The 16,721-nt window shown below is 34.7% G+C and overlaps 1 protein-coding gene across 1 annotated transcript in view; it reads left to right on the forward strand.

Moving 5' to 3' along the window:
- Positions 1-16,721, forward strand: part of LOC122315923 (beta-galactosidase 9) — a 28,072-nt gene that overhangs the window by 10,043 nt on the left and 1,308 nt on the right. The window contains exons 5-18 of the mRNA XM_043132265.1: positions 1,324-1,416; positions 1,872-2,015; positions 3,704-3,792; positions 5,567-5,672; positions 6,238-6,325; positions 6,560-6,681; positions 7,570-7,773; positions 8,838-9,070; positions 9,920-10,035; positions 12,262-12,359; positions 13,774-13,884; positions 14,250-14,360; positions 15,680-15,888; positions 16,123-16,471. Coding sequence (XP_042988199.1) covers positions 1,324-1,416; positions 1,872-2,015; positions 3,704-3,792; positions 5,567-5,672; positions 6,238-6,325; positions 6,560-6,681; positions 7,570-7,773; positions 8,838-9,070; positions 9,920-10,035; positions 12,262-12,359; positions 13,774-13,884; positions 14,250-14,360; positions 15,680-15,888; positions 16,123-16,471 — 2,073 coding nt within the window. The remainder of the gene's footprint in view (positions 1-1,323; positions 1,417-1,871; positions 2,016-3,703; positions 3,793-5,566; positions 5,673-6,237; positions 6,326-6,559; positions 6,682-7,569; positions 7,774-8,837; positions 9,071-9,919; positions 10,036-12,261; positions 12,360-13,773; positions 13,885-14,249; positions 14,361-15,679; positions 15,889-16,122; positions 16,472-16,721) is intronic.

Raw genomic sequence — 16,721 nt, forward strand, 5'->3', positions numbered from 1 at the left:
TTATCCTCGCACCATCCCATAATGTGATACTAAATGATTGTAAACTATTTGTTATGTTTTACTTATAGGCCAATCATTTCATGCCAAATCAAGGGATACTGAGAGGATAATGATAAATAGAAATTTTCTTGTTTATAACACGTGTGACCATGTTGGTGTTTAGTTACCTATATTTCCCTCTCTTTTAAGCCTTGGCCGAAGGGAAATGTAATTGTTGAAACATAGAAATGAAATTTTATTCTCTTTCATCATTACTGTGTACACAAAAATGTAAACTTCCAGTTCAAAATTTTGGAAATGTAATCAGACTTGTATCTTTGGCTTTTCATGGTCATTTAAGCTGCAATATTTACTTATCAAAAAAATATATGCTGCAATGTTTTCTCATATATTTTCTGCATGATGGTGAGCATTAGAAGAAACATTGATTATGTCAAGAGGCATGCCACACATAATTTTGGGTACTTGTTGCGATTACTTGGACTAATGTATTCTCCCTATTCTTTTTTCCCCTATAAGTAGTTGAAATTTTGTTCAAGCTAAAAGATGGTGATATCCAAGTACGCATGAAGTATACATAAAGATACATAAATGTTAAAAGGGAAAAGATGAAAATCTTGAATGCTAAAAATGGTCTCACAAATATGAGAGGCCACAAAAGATAAGGGGTTTTATTTCCTTAAAGTCTCTTTAATCTCTCCCACTGATTTCTCACAATAAACTCTGGTCATTTCTGTATCTCCATATACAGCACACTAATCAAGGCAGAATCAATTTTCACAAAACTTCACAATTATTGCGACCAAACTGTTCTTTTATAATATGCATTACCCAATACTTTACTCTTACGTCATTACCCAATCCACACCAAATGGTTTAATATTTTAATACCTCAAAAGCTTTTAAATGGAAACATAGTTGTTTAGAAACATGCTGAAACACTTTGTAAAGCCCTTGATTTGATAGAATTAACTGGTTGATGGCAAATCTTTCAAAATTTGCTTTAATGTCTTGTTTGAGTTTGGCGAGTAAAAGGAAATGGGAAATGTTTATAACTTAATTCTTCATCATGGTTTTGTTCAGTTGTTTTGTTGGTTTCTCTCAAACTGCTTTTATATTTCTGAGGTTGCTGCATGAATCTTGCTCAGGTGTTGGATGTGCTGTGTTGCTTATGTTAACAAGTGAACCTCACATTACTTACAAAAAAAATAAATAAAAACAAGCAAACCTCACATTATTGATCTGAACACCAGCTGTGGATTTGAAGTTTACATTTATTGTGTGGTTATTATTAACATCATAATCATATTTCATCTTTTCTAGGAGGAGATGGAACGGTTTGTTAAAAAGATTGTGAAGCTAATGCAAGAGGAAATGCTATTTTCTTGGCAAGGTGGTCCAATCATTATGTTGCAGGTTGTACGAAAACTTTGAAGTTTGATTTGAGTATAAGATATGTTAGCTGGCTTAATTAATTTAAATTATTTCGCTTGCGAAAACCGGGATTTCTTTTCTTTTTCATTTTTTTGCCACAATCCTGTGGTTGGGACTTCTTGTTGGGAAAATTATTTCATGTGAGGAACAAGGGAATTTTTCCAAATTGTGGATGTCATTTCTCCTGTGTGTGAGCTTCTATTTCCAATTTCATGCATAGGAGGAAGAGCTTTGGTCATGCTTTCCAACCAGTAAACTTTATTTTTGGTATAATGGGCAGTAGCATATGCTAAAGAGCTATGGCTAAATCAGTTTTGGCGGTCAAATTTATTTTCATTGTTAGCGGGTTACTATCTAACTCTTTATCTTCGATGAGGCTCTTCCAATTGTACTCTTTCTAACTGTATATGCAAAAATTGAAATGGATTTTTTATCAGATTGAGAACGAATATGGAGACATAGAAAGTGCATATCACCAGAGAGGGAAGGAATATGTTAAATGGGCTGCTCAGATGGCTTTAGGTCTTGGTGCTGGGGTTCCATGGGTCATGTGCAAGCAATCAGATGCTCCAGATAATATTGTATAGCTTCTCACCTGTGTATTTATATGCTTATTTGTTCTGCAACTAGCATTTATTTATATTGTTTTGAGATAGATAATCTGTAAATGAGCCAAAAGGCATATCCAAGTATATAGTAGAGCACCTCTGTGATACCTTATATGAAAAGGATAAGGGTAGGTGGCGTATGGGATCCCACATTGCTTGATAAGGAGAAGTTCTTACTCTTTATGAGGTTCCAATGGAGCTCCAATTGTATCAATAACTAGTCCTTTTAGAGTATAGGTCATGTGGTTTGGGCCTTCCATTGGAGCGTTACAAATGGTGTCAAAGCTTATTCCAACCAGAAATGTGGGACTTGAGCCATGCCACTTACAACGAACAGGCCTGATGAGGATGTCGGGAATTTAAAGGGGGGAGATTGTGATACCCGATATGATAAGGATAAGGGTATGTGGTGTAAGGGATCCCACATCGCTTGGGAAGGAGAAGTTCTTGCCCTTTATAAGGTTCCAATGGGGCTCCAATTGTATCATTAACTAGTCCTTTTGAAGTATAGGCCATATGGTTTTGGTCTTCCATTAGAGCGTTACACCACACTAGAAAGAAAAAAAATCAATAAAATCCTGAAAACTAAAGCTGGAAGAACATATGCATGCTGACATTTAATGATAAAGAGTCAATAAGAAGAAATCCTTTAGCTCTCACGGACTTGTCACAATACTAAAAGTTTTGGTCATTTCTCTACATCCATACACACCACCTTAGGGAAATGGGTATCATTTTCCACAAATATTCACTTTGTTGACTGTCAAACTGATCTTTCTAACACATGAAATGGTCCTCCTGCACATGCATGACCAATTTATCACTAAAATCTGTCACCTCCTTAAATTATCCCATGGAAGTATTTCCCTAAAGCTACCACCAAGTAGAGAATGCCATTCCCAAGGAGCTTTACTCCAAATATCCTTCTGTGGGATAAGAGAGCTTTTGTGGGGAGTCAACATATGGTAATGTGATTTCACTTCAAATAACCCTTTCTTGGAGGGAACCCAACACACCCGATTCTCTCCCGATCTCAATCTAACCAAGTGCAACTGGACATAAAATGAAACAAAGAGGTCCATCTTCCAATCACTATAATCAGTTTATTCATATTAGATAACACTGAAGACTATGGAACGACTTCTTTCCTAGAGTAGGGTTAGTTTGGGTGATGCTAAGCGGGGTGGTTGATTTTCTAGCAAATTGGAGAGGCTTTCATGGTAATCAACAAGCTGCAGAAATTTGGAAGGTGATATTGATATACCTAATGGTGGTGTCTAGGGAGGGACAGGAATGCAAGAAGTTTTGAAGATTGTGATCTGTCAATGGATGAGCTTAGAATGTTCTTTTTTAACACTTTATTCCACTGGTTGATTGTAATTGATTTTAATGGCTTGAACACTCATGAATTTCTTGTATCACTTGATAATCATGCATAGTTGGCGCTCTTGTATATATCCTATGTACTTGGGCTATGCCTATTATTTTCTCAATAAAATATTGTTTACCGATAAAAAAAAGTTGGAAAGCAAGCATACATGATGTTTAAGTTTTATTATAAGAAACGAACTGCATTTCTTAGGAAATTCTAATATTTAACACTCTGAAATAGGATCATTGAAATGCCTGTCTTCTATACGTTCTATTTTTGTCTGTCACAGATAAATGCCTGCAATGGATACTATTGTGATGGTTTCAAGCCAAATTCCCCTAACAAGCCAGTATTTTGGACAGAGGACTGGGATGGATGGTATGATGATGCCTTTCTGTCTCTCGTGGTTTTTGAACCTTGATGCTTCTGGTTCTTTTCCAATTACTTGAACAATTCCAATTTAAAAACCAAGAATATATTCTCAAAATCATTTACATAAAAATAATCAAATTAGTGAAAAATGGGATGAAACTTGAACGATGCTCATTTGAGTTAGTGGAAACTTGAAAGACATGCAGGGTCTGATATCGAATGTCATAAATGACTTGAGTGGTCTTTCTTAATATCAATTGGTTTTAGGTGGATTGGCAACTCATGATCCAACAAGTGGTATAAAAACTAGAGGTCATGGGTTTAAGTCATGGGGGAATCATCATTAGATAGCGATTGTTGGTTGGGGTGTTTCAACAATGCCGTTCCTTGCAACCACTCTAAAATCAGGCCTGCAATGTGCAATGCCAAATGCCATGAAAGACTTAACTGTGTCTTCCATTAGGGAACCAAATATTTTTAGGTTTATTTGGTAGCTTAAAGTCCGACACTATAACATATGACTTCTTTTGTTTTTATAATTATTTTGAAATCCATCTAAGAAATACCAAAGTATATCTATTTTTCAGAATTATTGGAGAAAAATTGAACAAATACTCTACTCTGAAATTTAAAAAATATATTATCAAAAATATTTTACATAAAAAACCATCTTTAGTATAACTATAATCAAATTTGAGAGGCTGGTGCAGTGTTGCTGGAAATTAGTTTCCCCTGGGAAACCTGCCTTATAAGCTTGAGATGATTGTTCTCTATCTCTTTGCTATCTCATAACAGATATTGAATCTCAAACAGCTTCAAGATAGATAAGAGTGTGAGAAGAATAAAGGACAGTTTCTTGCTTGTAAAACTAATTTCAGGTCTAGGCTATGCCTATTCTTATAAATACAATTGTTTACTTATTTAAAAAAAAAAAAAAACTAATTTCGGGTCTATTGAACTAAAATTTGAAGTTGTCAGGCATATTAGCTCTATGTCAAATGAAACAACATTCGTGTCAATCATTTGTCATCCATGCTACTCTGCAGAACTGCCTTACCACTCGCAATCTTTCACTCTATATGATCCTATCCCCCAACTTCTATTTTCGATTGTTAATTATCTTTCTTTCTTATTCCTGCTTTGCTTATGATCTCCCATTTTTTTTATACTGTCCCCAAAATCATATGATCATACTATTCAATCATAGGAAAAATGAAATGGTAAAAATTGTTTTCGGGTGTTGCATCTTTGATAGTTTCTTCATTTTAATTTATGTCCTAGGCTTTAGTTTCCTTGTGAAATTCCATAGAAAAAGGCCATGCATTGATGCTGTTGAATCCTGGATGTATAAATTTGTTTCCGCTTGTGACCAATCTGGAATTTCTTATATACAAGGCATCTTTCCTCTCTCATGTCAGTATCCTGATACTTGAACAGTGCCATCTGTTTTTCTAATATATCATAATTTCACCGCACAAAGAAATCCTCTTATTTCCTCTTATTTGTCTCTCAGTATGGTCATGCTTTTATTCTTAATTCTGATTACTAGAATGACATTCTTGTGTTTTTTCTTTTTCTGTTGACTTAAATAATTTTATTTCATCACTAAGGTGTCTTCAATGAATGCATTTTTGTGGTTTAATTATTGCACGCTCTCATTTTTAAGATTTGTATATAATGTCTTATTTTCTAACAAGTATTTGAATGCCTGTACCTACAAAAATCTGAGAGAGTTCTGTTATTATTAGTATTATTTTATTTTTGAGTTAATATTTTGAAGGTATACAAAATGGGGTGGAAGATTACCTCATAGACCTGCTGAAGACCTTGCATTTGCAGTTGCACGCTTTTTCCAACGTGGAGGAAGCTTTCAAAACTATTATATGGTACGATAGATAATTGAATTAGGATGCTGTGGTCAACCTTTCTCATTTGCTTCTAAGTTTTATTTATTTATTTATTTATTCAGAAGTAAGATTTTGTTGGAACTTGGAACTCAGAAAAAGGTGCCAATCAAGTACACTAGAAATATACAAGAGAGACACTTAAAAAATAAAAAGGAAAAAGAAGAAAATCCTGAAAATTAGATACATAAACCGGAATATAAGCAGCCACCCAGAGATATAGGGCTTTGAGGAAAAAGTCCTTAACCCTCCCTCAGATTTCTCACAATATTCAAAGCTCTGATAATTTATTTCTCCAAATACATCAAAATATGACTAGTTCCGTGTGTAATTGATTATGAAAGATCTACGGATGGACTAGAGTTTGATATTGAATACTTCAAGTGAAATTAAAAATAGAAACGGAACTGATGAGCTCTTGTGTGCACGTTGATATTGGTGGTTGTATGATCCACATTCAATATGTAGGTTGTATCAGATTCAATTAATATTTAGGTTGCCAAAGTGTTGAAAGGTACGTCTTGACAAGCTTGCTGCCTGGTTGCAGTATTTTGGTGGAACAAACTTCAACCGCACTTCTGGTGGCCCATTCTATGTTACTAGCTATGATTATGATGCTCCAATTGATGAATATGGTATGTGAAACTGGGTCTAAATTACATAATTTGCTCCTGTTGGCAACCGAATTAGATTGAGGCATAAGTAAGCTGCTTAGGATAATGTATATCTTCAACATCAACCATCCTAGTTGAGGCTTAAGCAAGAAGCAGGTTCCTTATATATGCATTATAATCTTCAATTAAAAAGGTCAATAGAAAAAAAAAAAATTAATAAAGCCTAATCAATAAATGTCATTTTTTCTCCATTAGGTCTACTAAGTGAGCCTAAATGGGGGCATCTGAAGGACCTGCACGCTGCTATAAAGCTTTGCGAACCTGCTCTAGTTGCTGCTGATTCACCTCAGTACATAAAATTGGGACCAAAGCAGGAGGTTTAGTTTTACACCCGAACTATTATCCATGGTGTATTGCTCATGTATAGATTAATCAGTTCCTTGCAATGGTAGATTTTGAAGAACCAATTAATGTTCAATGAGTGGATTGCTTTGATTGCAAATTATGATGTTTATTTTTGCTTAAAATGGAAATAATTTGACATGGCATGTATACTGGAAGCTCTACAGTGGAACTTAAATTAGGGTGGTTCACTATATCTAAACTACCTAAGTTTGGAAATCAACTTCTAGATTTATGCGACAGATCAGAAAACATTCAGGTTTTGATTTTTTTATAGGAAAATGGTTGTATGCCCGAAGGTGGTGACTGAAGCATGTGACCAAACAGTCCATTTAGCTGTTGTTTTTTTTTCTTAATATTATATAGATAAAAAAAAAAAAAAACCAACAACAACAGCAAAATGCACTGTTCAGTCACTTGCTTCGGTCACCACCTTTGGGCAGGGTAGCAGGACCCTTTTTTATATATGTGTGTTTGACTTTTTACTTTTATACCAGAGTCCCTTTTTATCTGTAACATGGCCAATGTCGTTGAAGCACCATCTCTTCTTGCTTGAAATATCTGAAACGAAAGAGTTTAATAAAATACTATGCACAATATAGTCAGTTCATTAATTACAGCTCATTAGTTAATTAATCTAGTTAATGCTTGGTGTATGATAGATATAGATATATGCCACATTGGAATGTTATTTCAACTATTTATTTCTCCAGGCTTACTGGTGAAACTAAATCTTTTTTGCATGTGAATAATGGTCAGTACAAGCTAGTTTCAGTTTTAGGCTATTGTTTTTCACCTGAAAACTCTAATGTTTTCTCTTGGTTCTCTTTTGAAGTTCACATAGCTTGTATAACAATTTTCAGGCACATGTGTACCATGTAGATACTAACACTGAAGGACTGAACTTAACTCAGTATGGAAGCCAGAGCAGGTGCTCTGCATTTCTTGCAAACATTGATGAACGAAAAGCAGCTGTTGTAAGATTTCTTGGTCAAACGTATCATTTACCACCATGGTCAGTCAGTATTCTACCAGACTGCAGAAACACGGTGTTCAATACTGCCAAGGTTTGGACTTATCATGTAGGACATTGTATCCAACAATGACTGAGGCATAGATACTTGTTGTCACCTCCACATGTGATACAACCTCTATGGGCACTCGTAAACCAGAAAATTCTGTCTTTGTTTTTCTTCTTTGAACATGATCGTGCTAAACTCTGTAGCAAGAAAATTTCTTTTTTTTTTTTTAATTGGCACTGGGTGTCCAGGAACATCTGACTAATCCCAAGGGTGCATAGGCCCTCGGCAAATAGCAAGAAAAAATTACTTGATGATGTGTTGAAGTTATTATATTAACTTTCCAGTTTATGATGCATCACTTATTATGAAACACATAACTTGATAGCTGGCAGAAAGTTGTTCTTACTATCTTATAATGTCTTACATGGGAATCAGGATGCACTTAGTGATACATATACAAGCCATATTTTCTACCATTGCCTTTGTTCTTTCCAAGGACCTATCAAAGAATCTTCAAGCTTGTAAAAGCTGAAAAATTCATGGTGCAAAACTGTCATCCTGCTAAACATTTATGTATGGGCATAAGCAGGCATATCTTTCAAAGTTCCTTCAATCATAGAAATTGATCCAACAACATATAAAAGTTATATTTTTTGAATAAATTTCCATAAAACTGCAGCAGAAAGATGAGATTGTGGTTTCCTTGTGATACAATTTGTACAAACAGTTATAGAATGGAGCTGAACATTTAACGCATCCTTCAAGTATATGTATCATTAGAACATGAACTGTTGCACCTGTGTAGTCCCCAGCATATGCACTTTCTGGAAACTTTAGTTGTACCCAAGTGTTTGCTCTCTCTCCCTCCCTCTCTCTCTTTTTTTTCCCTCCAAATTTTTGGATATTTAATCTTAGATTATTGATGTCTACTTATCAAAAAAAAAGTTTATTGATGTCCATTGTTTCATATTTTAATGAAGATGATAACGAGGTTTTATAGTCTATGAGTCATTTCAAATGCTCTATCTTTTACTTCTTGGACAAATGATGGAAATGTTTGAGATCATAATAATTCTTGGATTTCTTAGGCCAATTACATGTTCATGCAGGTGGGGGCACAAACTTCAATCAAAACGGTAGAGTTTGAGTTGCCTCTTTTCTCAAATATTTCTGCATGCCAACAATTCACAGTTCATGATGAAGTTTCCTATTTCTCAAAATCCTGGATGACTGTAAAAGAGCCAATTGGTATTTGGAGCAAGAAAATCTTTTCTGTCCAAGGCATATTGGAGCATTTAAATGTGACAAAGGACCATTCTGATTATCTATGGTATATAACCAGGTAATTTGCTAGTATTGAAGGTGGAAATGGTAGGATCATATAGAGTTGGAGACCTTCCTGTTTCCAACGATCATCTCTCAAGTATACATGCTAGAAGATGAGACGGCAATGGCCCATGAAGTTCTCGCCAATACTTACAAATTGTCATCTTACCTTCAACTTTTGGGCCCTCCACTCATGCATACAATTCCACTTCATCATTAACTAACACTCCCCTGGTTGTGGTAAAAAAAATTACCTATCAAGGGATATAGGCATAAAAATAAATTTTCTGAGCTGGATTTGTAGGGAATCTAGCTCTCTGATCTTCCCTTTTGAAATATGCCAACAAAATGCATTGACTAGTGCCCCCCAACCCCCGGGGAGGCAAAAATAGGGAAACAAGTTCTAAAAACATATTTTTGGAGAACGGGAGAACAGAAGGCATTCAAAACATATTTGTTTCTCATTCTATTTCCTCACTGGCAAGGCAAGGGCCATTGCATTTGCTTTGAAGCATTGAATGTGGTTCTTATGTTTCTTTACGACTAGGTGCCCATTAGCTTCGAGCCTTGTGACCTCTTATTAAAATGGATCATTTTTTTTGTCATATCCTGTAAAGTGAGAAAATATGTTATGATGTCTACTCGGTATCCAGACATAATTTTTGAAGTAATTAGAAGGAACCTCTAAGCAAATTGCAGACTTTCACCTTTTTATTACACATGGCTTTAATTTCAAGCATGCCAATAAGATTGCTCACTTTAAATAACAATTTGACTCTTTATTGAGAAAACTAAGTAGTTTGATCAGTTATTTTAATATTTTCTTTTCGTTTCTAATACCTGATTGCTGCAATTTGCAATCTAGAATCTATGTTTCTGATGACGACATCACATTCTGGGAGGAAAAGCAAGTGAGACCAACACTTACAATTGATAGCATGCGAGATGTGTTGCGTGTATTTATTAATGGCCAGCTTACAGGTAATTAGCATTATCACACAATATTTCTTCCTCTCATCTCAACCTGATTTTCTCTGTGGAATTACTTCCTCACTGCACGTTATGGTTTTTTTAATAAGTAAAATGAAAATTGTATTAATACGAATGAAGTAGGCAAAGCCCCTGTACACAAGAAGTATACAAAATAACACCTAAATACATTCTAGGAACCAGAAATTATAGACTGAAAATCATGAACACTAGTTCCATTAAGCACAGTGGCTGAAAACCAAAGAAAGGAACACTGGTATAATTTTGTGGTATTTTAAGAAGTGACAAGATTTTATACAATGATCAATATGTCAACACTGGCATAATCAGAACAAAAAGAAAGGAATGTAAAGACCCCAAATTGAGTTGAGTTGAGCCAAATATTGAATGCCGAAGCTCTAATTGCTTAGTTTTTAGGCAAACAGAAGCCAAGCTCAAACTTATCCTTTATTTTTTTGAATGAGTATGAGCTTGTTTACGAGTTGCTTGATTAATTATTATTTTCTTGAATGAAACAAAATTCATTACTTGAAGCTTATAAATTTTCATTAATTCATAAGAATAATTAGTTTATTAATTATGCTTTTCATTTAAATTAGTTAGATAACCTAGCTCAAGTGGTAAAGCCCTTGGTCTTGGTGGTATGCTCCCTCTAGGTCTAAGGTTCAAACCCTTAGGTGCAAACAATTTCTTGAGTCTATGTCTCATTGGTGAAAAGCCGATGATTTACCTAATCCATGTTGTGTTTGTATGGTCTCCTGGATAGACGATAGACAAATTGGGAGGTTTCATTGTGCAAAAGACATGTTGTGTTTGTATGGTCTCCTGGATTCCTCGTCATTAAAAAAATAAAACAGTTAGATAAGGTATAGGCATGAACTTGTAAAAGTTAAATTGTTAAATTTTGCATTTATAATAAACTATATTTGATTCCTTATCACAAAGTAAGTCATTTATATTATATTTTTTTTCTTTAGATACAAAGTCGACAAACAAGTTTATATAAATATCTTTATATCAATATTGAGACATATATTCATAATAATTTAAATTACATATTTTGTATTATGAGCATGATTCACTATTATTTTCTTAATTTTATTCTAAAGATAAAAATTATTATTAATTTTAGGAATTTATACGAGCTTATTATACGAGTTGGGCCAAGTTTATACAAGTTTGGCTTGGTTAAGAAACATGCCTAAATTTACCTTGGTTCATCTATTACATAGACCTTGGGTTGACTTTATACGAGTCCAAGCTGAGCTGTCCATGAACAACTTGGTACGTTTACATTCCTAGTAGCAAGGAAGGCATATGCAACCAAAAAACATACAGCAAAGACTACATTGGTTTAGTATTTATAAATGCTCACGCTGGTTCTCTTTTGTGGAGAAACAGTAATCTTCCTCAATATCAATATCTTTATATACTATGATGAAGTTGTTCCTTTTACCGAGAAGCACAAAAGTTATAAACTTTGACTAGCAAATGGTCAGTTCTCTTTTAATATGCATGATTCCCTTTTCAATACCAAGATTGATGAACAAACACCACAATTGTTGAAATTCTTTCTTTTCTTTATGAGTATGTGGTAAGTGTCAGTATTCAATTGCGAGATTGCTAGAGCATTATGGGTCGATGTATTCAAAAGGGTAGAGCTAGCTTGGGTTATGCCTGCTACAGTGGTCAAGCTTCTGGCATGTTGGTCGAACCTCGGCGGCATTCCACAAATTTCAGCTGTGTGGAAGATGATTCCTATCTATTTTCTATGGTGCATTTGGAAGGAACGAAATGACCAGAGATTCGAAGACAAGGAGGAGCGTTCATTTGAGGAGATTAGATTACTATTTGTTAGAACTGTTTTTTTTTTTTTGGGCCAAAGCTGTAGATTTCAATGGCCTCGATTTTCATGATTTTCTTGTTTCTATTTCTTCCTCCTAAATAGGTGTTATCTCTTGTTTACCTCCTGTATATTTGGGCTATGCCTATTCGTATTTATATAATTTAACCGTTTACTTATAAAAAAAAAAAAAAAAAAAGTCATCAATATTCAATTAAGAGCGCTATATTTCCAGTCTTAATTACAGAAACCAAGACAGAATCAGTAGAAACCTTCCACCAATACTCAACTGATTGTTGACTTTACCTGATTTTATATGCATCTTTTCAATTATTTCTCTAACATGTAGAGTAATTTGTCTTTTGTAAATGAAGGCAGTGTGATTGGTCGCTGGGTCAAGGTGGTTCAGCCTGTTCGGTTTGTCCAAGGATACAATGATTTGGTGTTATTATCTGAGACGGTGGGTTTACAGGTAAAAGTTTAGTTTGTTTCATGTCATTGTTAGAATGTCTTCTTCACATAGCCTTTTAATCCTACAGTAACACTTGTCAGCCCCCACCTTTTATCTGAATTGCTGTACTTATGTCAGGAAAGGGAAGGGGCCAAACAGTTGAGAAATTTTACAAATGTCAGCTTTGGCTTGAAATTAACAATAAAAAAATAAAGAATTCTATGTTCCTATCTTCTTTAAGTTATATCCTTTCTTGGGCCAGTTAGACTCTCTCTCGTTCACATTTCATTTTTTTCCCATTTTTTCTTTCTTAATTGTTATATTTTTTCAGAATTTTATTGTTCTGTGTATTAAATCTGTTATGGAGTGCTATATTTATACTTGCCATGAACCCTTTTCATATTTCTTAATGTATGTACTTATAAAGTACAAAACAGTTTGAAAGCATCACTCTCTCTCTCTCTCTCTCTCTCTTTCTCTCTCTCTCTCTCTCTCTCTCTCTCACACACACACACACACAATTTTAGTGATAGCTTTGTATTCAAAGAGAATTTATTTGGATGTGTACATTTCTCATCTGGCATTGATTCTTCCAAATAAATTGCACAACCTCTGGAAACTTCTATATTTTTTTTCATGGGATTATGAATATCCAATTTTAGTGATAACTTTGTATTCAAAGAGAATTTATTTGGATGTGTACATTTCTCATCTGGCATTGATTCTTTCAAATAAATTGCACAAACCTCTGGAAACTTCTATATTTTTTTTCATGGGATTATGAATATCCTATGCTATGGTAGGATTGAATATTTTCTTGATTTTAAATTATTGACAAATTTATTTTGGGGACAAATATTTTTTGGGGTTTTAGGAAAAATGTGTGATCCATGCAAAAATTGGGTTTAGAAAGTTTTGAGATATTTTTACTGGGTTTGTGGAAGTAGTGCGACCCCCTGAAATTTGTTTGGGGGCAAAGTTTTTGTAGGAAGTGTTTTTTATTTTTATTTTTGTAAAAGCAATTTTGGTTTTGTGTTTTTTGTCATTGAAACTGAGGCAAATGATTAGAAGATTTCTTGTTAGATGAGAAATTGTTGTGTCTAAAGGTGTTTGGTTGAAGGTAAAAGAAAAACTTAAACTTTTTCTAACCAAACATGGCCTTACTACTTTTAAATAATAGCATTTGTAACAGGAAGTTGATTAACCTAATCTCCTATGAGCAGATTCTTGCATTAGTTTCTTTGTGAAAAGTGTACGCTACAGTTATGCTAGATTTCATTTGTTTGTAATGGCTCTCGTTGGGCCTTTTTTGTTCCTCTTGGTTGATTGTTAACTTGATTTTCACAGTAATTAGCTATCTATTTCTTTGTGTCCACAGAAAGTGGGGACTACTGATTGTAGGAACTCTGTCATCTAATTTGAATTAATGATACAGAACTATGGCGCCTTCTTGGAGAAAGATGGGGCAGGATTTAGAGGGCAAATCAAGCTTACTGGATTTAAGAATGGAGATATTGACCTCTCAACGTTGTCATGGACCTACCAGGTATCTATTTATCAATTTCGGCTTTTTGGTAGAACTTTTAATATGAATGTGCAGCTTATTTGAGAGGGAGAGACTTATTCTGTTGCACAAAAAGTTATCTGGTTAGAAACATCATAGATTCCAAGCTATTGATACCATATAAAATGCATCAGCTGGCTTATATAGGAAATTACAATCATATGTTCATCACTGATTTCGATGTATATATTAATTGAGACTACATATAGTTAATGGTACACTTACCAATGTCACATCCGGTTGGCTTTACTATTTCCTTCATCTTATAAGATTTTACACCTGAATGGACCTAACCTAGGGGTACGAAATAGTGGTGTGAATAATGAAGTGTTTCATTTTGATTTTAGGTTGGGCTTAAGGGAGAGTTCTCTAGTATATACACGGTGGAAGAAAATGAAAAGGCAGGATGGAGTGATTTGACGGTTGATGCTATCCCAGCCACATTTACCTGGTACAAGGTATATTTATCTCTGAATATGGGTTGATGCTATCCCAGCCACATTTACCTGGTACAAAGGTATATTTATATCTGAATATAAATATCCATGGAGATCAATACGTGGGCTGTGCTAATTAGATATGATGGGCAGTTGTCTCATCTTACCTTAGTGGAAAACTCTTATATGATCATATTATTAGCTGACTCAGCCTTAAAAGTGTGTAATCTTCCAATCCAAATGCTTTTCTCCGCAATTATAGATTATGGATTTTTTTCTTTTTTTTTTTCTCTCTTTCTCTTACTGACTTACTTTGGGTTTTATTCTTTTATTATCCTATGATTTTTCCATGTAGGAATTTCTGGTGTACCATGGAGACCAAGTTTCCATCAATATCATGCCTAAGTCCGTTAAAAACAAAGTTGCTCTAATAAATGTTGAACATTAATCACTGTTAATGTCAGTCATTTTCTTACAAAAACTAGTGTGACTTGTTTCAAGTGAAGTTAGCGTAGCAATATTAACACAACCAGTGCTAGTGCTACTCTTGTTTCTTGAAAAGCGGGGGAGAAAATAAGGTTATGGGATGTGAAGAAAACCCAAATTACTCATCAAATTATTGAAGAATCTCATGTTATGGTGTGTACTGTTTTGCTTATATTTTATGATTTTTTTCTTTTTTAGTTTCTTTCAGCTAAAACGATTTTTGGTCTCTCCGAGCCTGGGTTCACTATCCATTTGCTGTTTGAAATTCGAATTTGTTCAATTTGATCTCTGAAGTTTGTATATGTTGTCAATGTAGCCCATTTGTCCAAATCGTTAACCTTGCTTTGTTAAATATCATGCACATGACTGACTTGACATTTTAGAGAAAACCAAAATTATCAGAGGCTAAATTGATAGTAAAACCAGACTTGGAAAGACCAAAATACATTTTAGCCTTTTTTTTTCTCTCACGTTCATGACAAACAATTTTCCTTTTTTTGCCACTATATTGACTACAAATATCTTAATCCTGATGGTGTTTTCTTTAAGGGTCGAGATCTAATTTCTTTTATCTTCCCTCCCTCGTATCTATGTTATTTACAGCTTTGGTGGAGAAGCGATCTGGAAATCTGAAACAGCCAGTTTATCTTATGTTTGAATAATTAATTGCAAACTCAGTTCTGCAATCTCATTATCTTGTATCTAGAGATGTATATTGTTTAGTCTCTCCAAGTATGTAATCTTGAATTTTCTTGTGATACCAAGACCTTCTCTTATTGCACTATCTGAGTATATCCTCTCGTGCTCATTAGTTAGGGAGATATTCACAAAAACCTTTTCCTTAATTCAACCAGACTCACTTCAATACCCCTGATGGCACGGATCCAGTTGCTCTTGATTTGGGAAGCATGGGAAAGGGGCAAGCATGGGTCAACGGTCACCACATAGGAAGATACTGGACTCTGGTTGCTCCAAAAGATGGATGCCAGAGAACATGTGATTATCGTGGGCCATACAACTCGGACAAGTGCACAACAAACTGTGGGAAGCCCACTCAAACCCGGTGCAATTCTATCTCAAAATATATATTTAAAAAATTACAAAGAACTATCTAAAATATATTTTCCCAATTGCAAAAGACATTAGCTCCTTATTAGAGGTTGATTATGGGAAAGTCAATCTGTGTGAGATTTGTTCTTGCTTAAATTACTATACACTGCATCCAAAATGGTATAATCTGAATTCAAAATTACAGCTTAATTAACATTTGCTTATCGCTTATTTTGTCAATCTCAAGGTACCATGTACCACGGTCATGGCTAAAGGCATCAGATAATTTACTTGTCATCTTTGAAGAAACTGGTGGGAATCCATTTGATATTTCAATTGAGTTACATTCTGTCCGAATCATCTGCGGTCAAGTGTCAGAGTCCCACTATCCACCTCTCTGGAAGTGGTCCCAGCCAGATTTTTCTGATGGAAGTATATCCATTAACAACACAACACCAGAACTTCACTTGCGGTGTGATGATGAGCATGTAATTGCCTCCATAGAATTTGCTGGCTATGGAACTCCTCAAGGTAGCTGCCAAAAGTTTTCTAAAGGCAACTGCCATGCTCCCAGTTCATTGTCTGTAGTCTCTGAGGTATCGTTTTTGTTTTTGCTCAAGTAGTTCCATAGTCATCATGTTTGAATTGCATGGTATCTCCTTAATGATTGGCTTTGACTCTTTATGCTACAACTTGGAATTTGTGCGCCATTCGGCCCTTCCCTTCTCTTTGCTGGCCTATAGGGGTAGCTCACAAGTTTAGTCTCAGCAGTCCCTCCTAGTTTCATGTTAGCATAGGAGTTTTGAAGCAAATGTGATTACTGTAATTTAGTGGTGAAGTGTGAAG

This window comes from Carya illinoinensis, chromosome 1, assembly GCF_018687715.1.
Source record: "Carya illinoinensis cultivar Pawnee chromosome 1, C.illinoinensisPawnee_v1, whole genome shotgun sequence".
In the NCBI taxonomy this organism is placed as follows: Eukaryota; Viridiplantae; Streptophyta; class Magnoliopsida; order Fagales; family Juglandaceae; genus Carya; species Carya illinoinensis.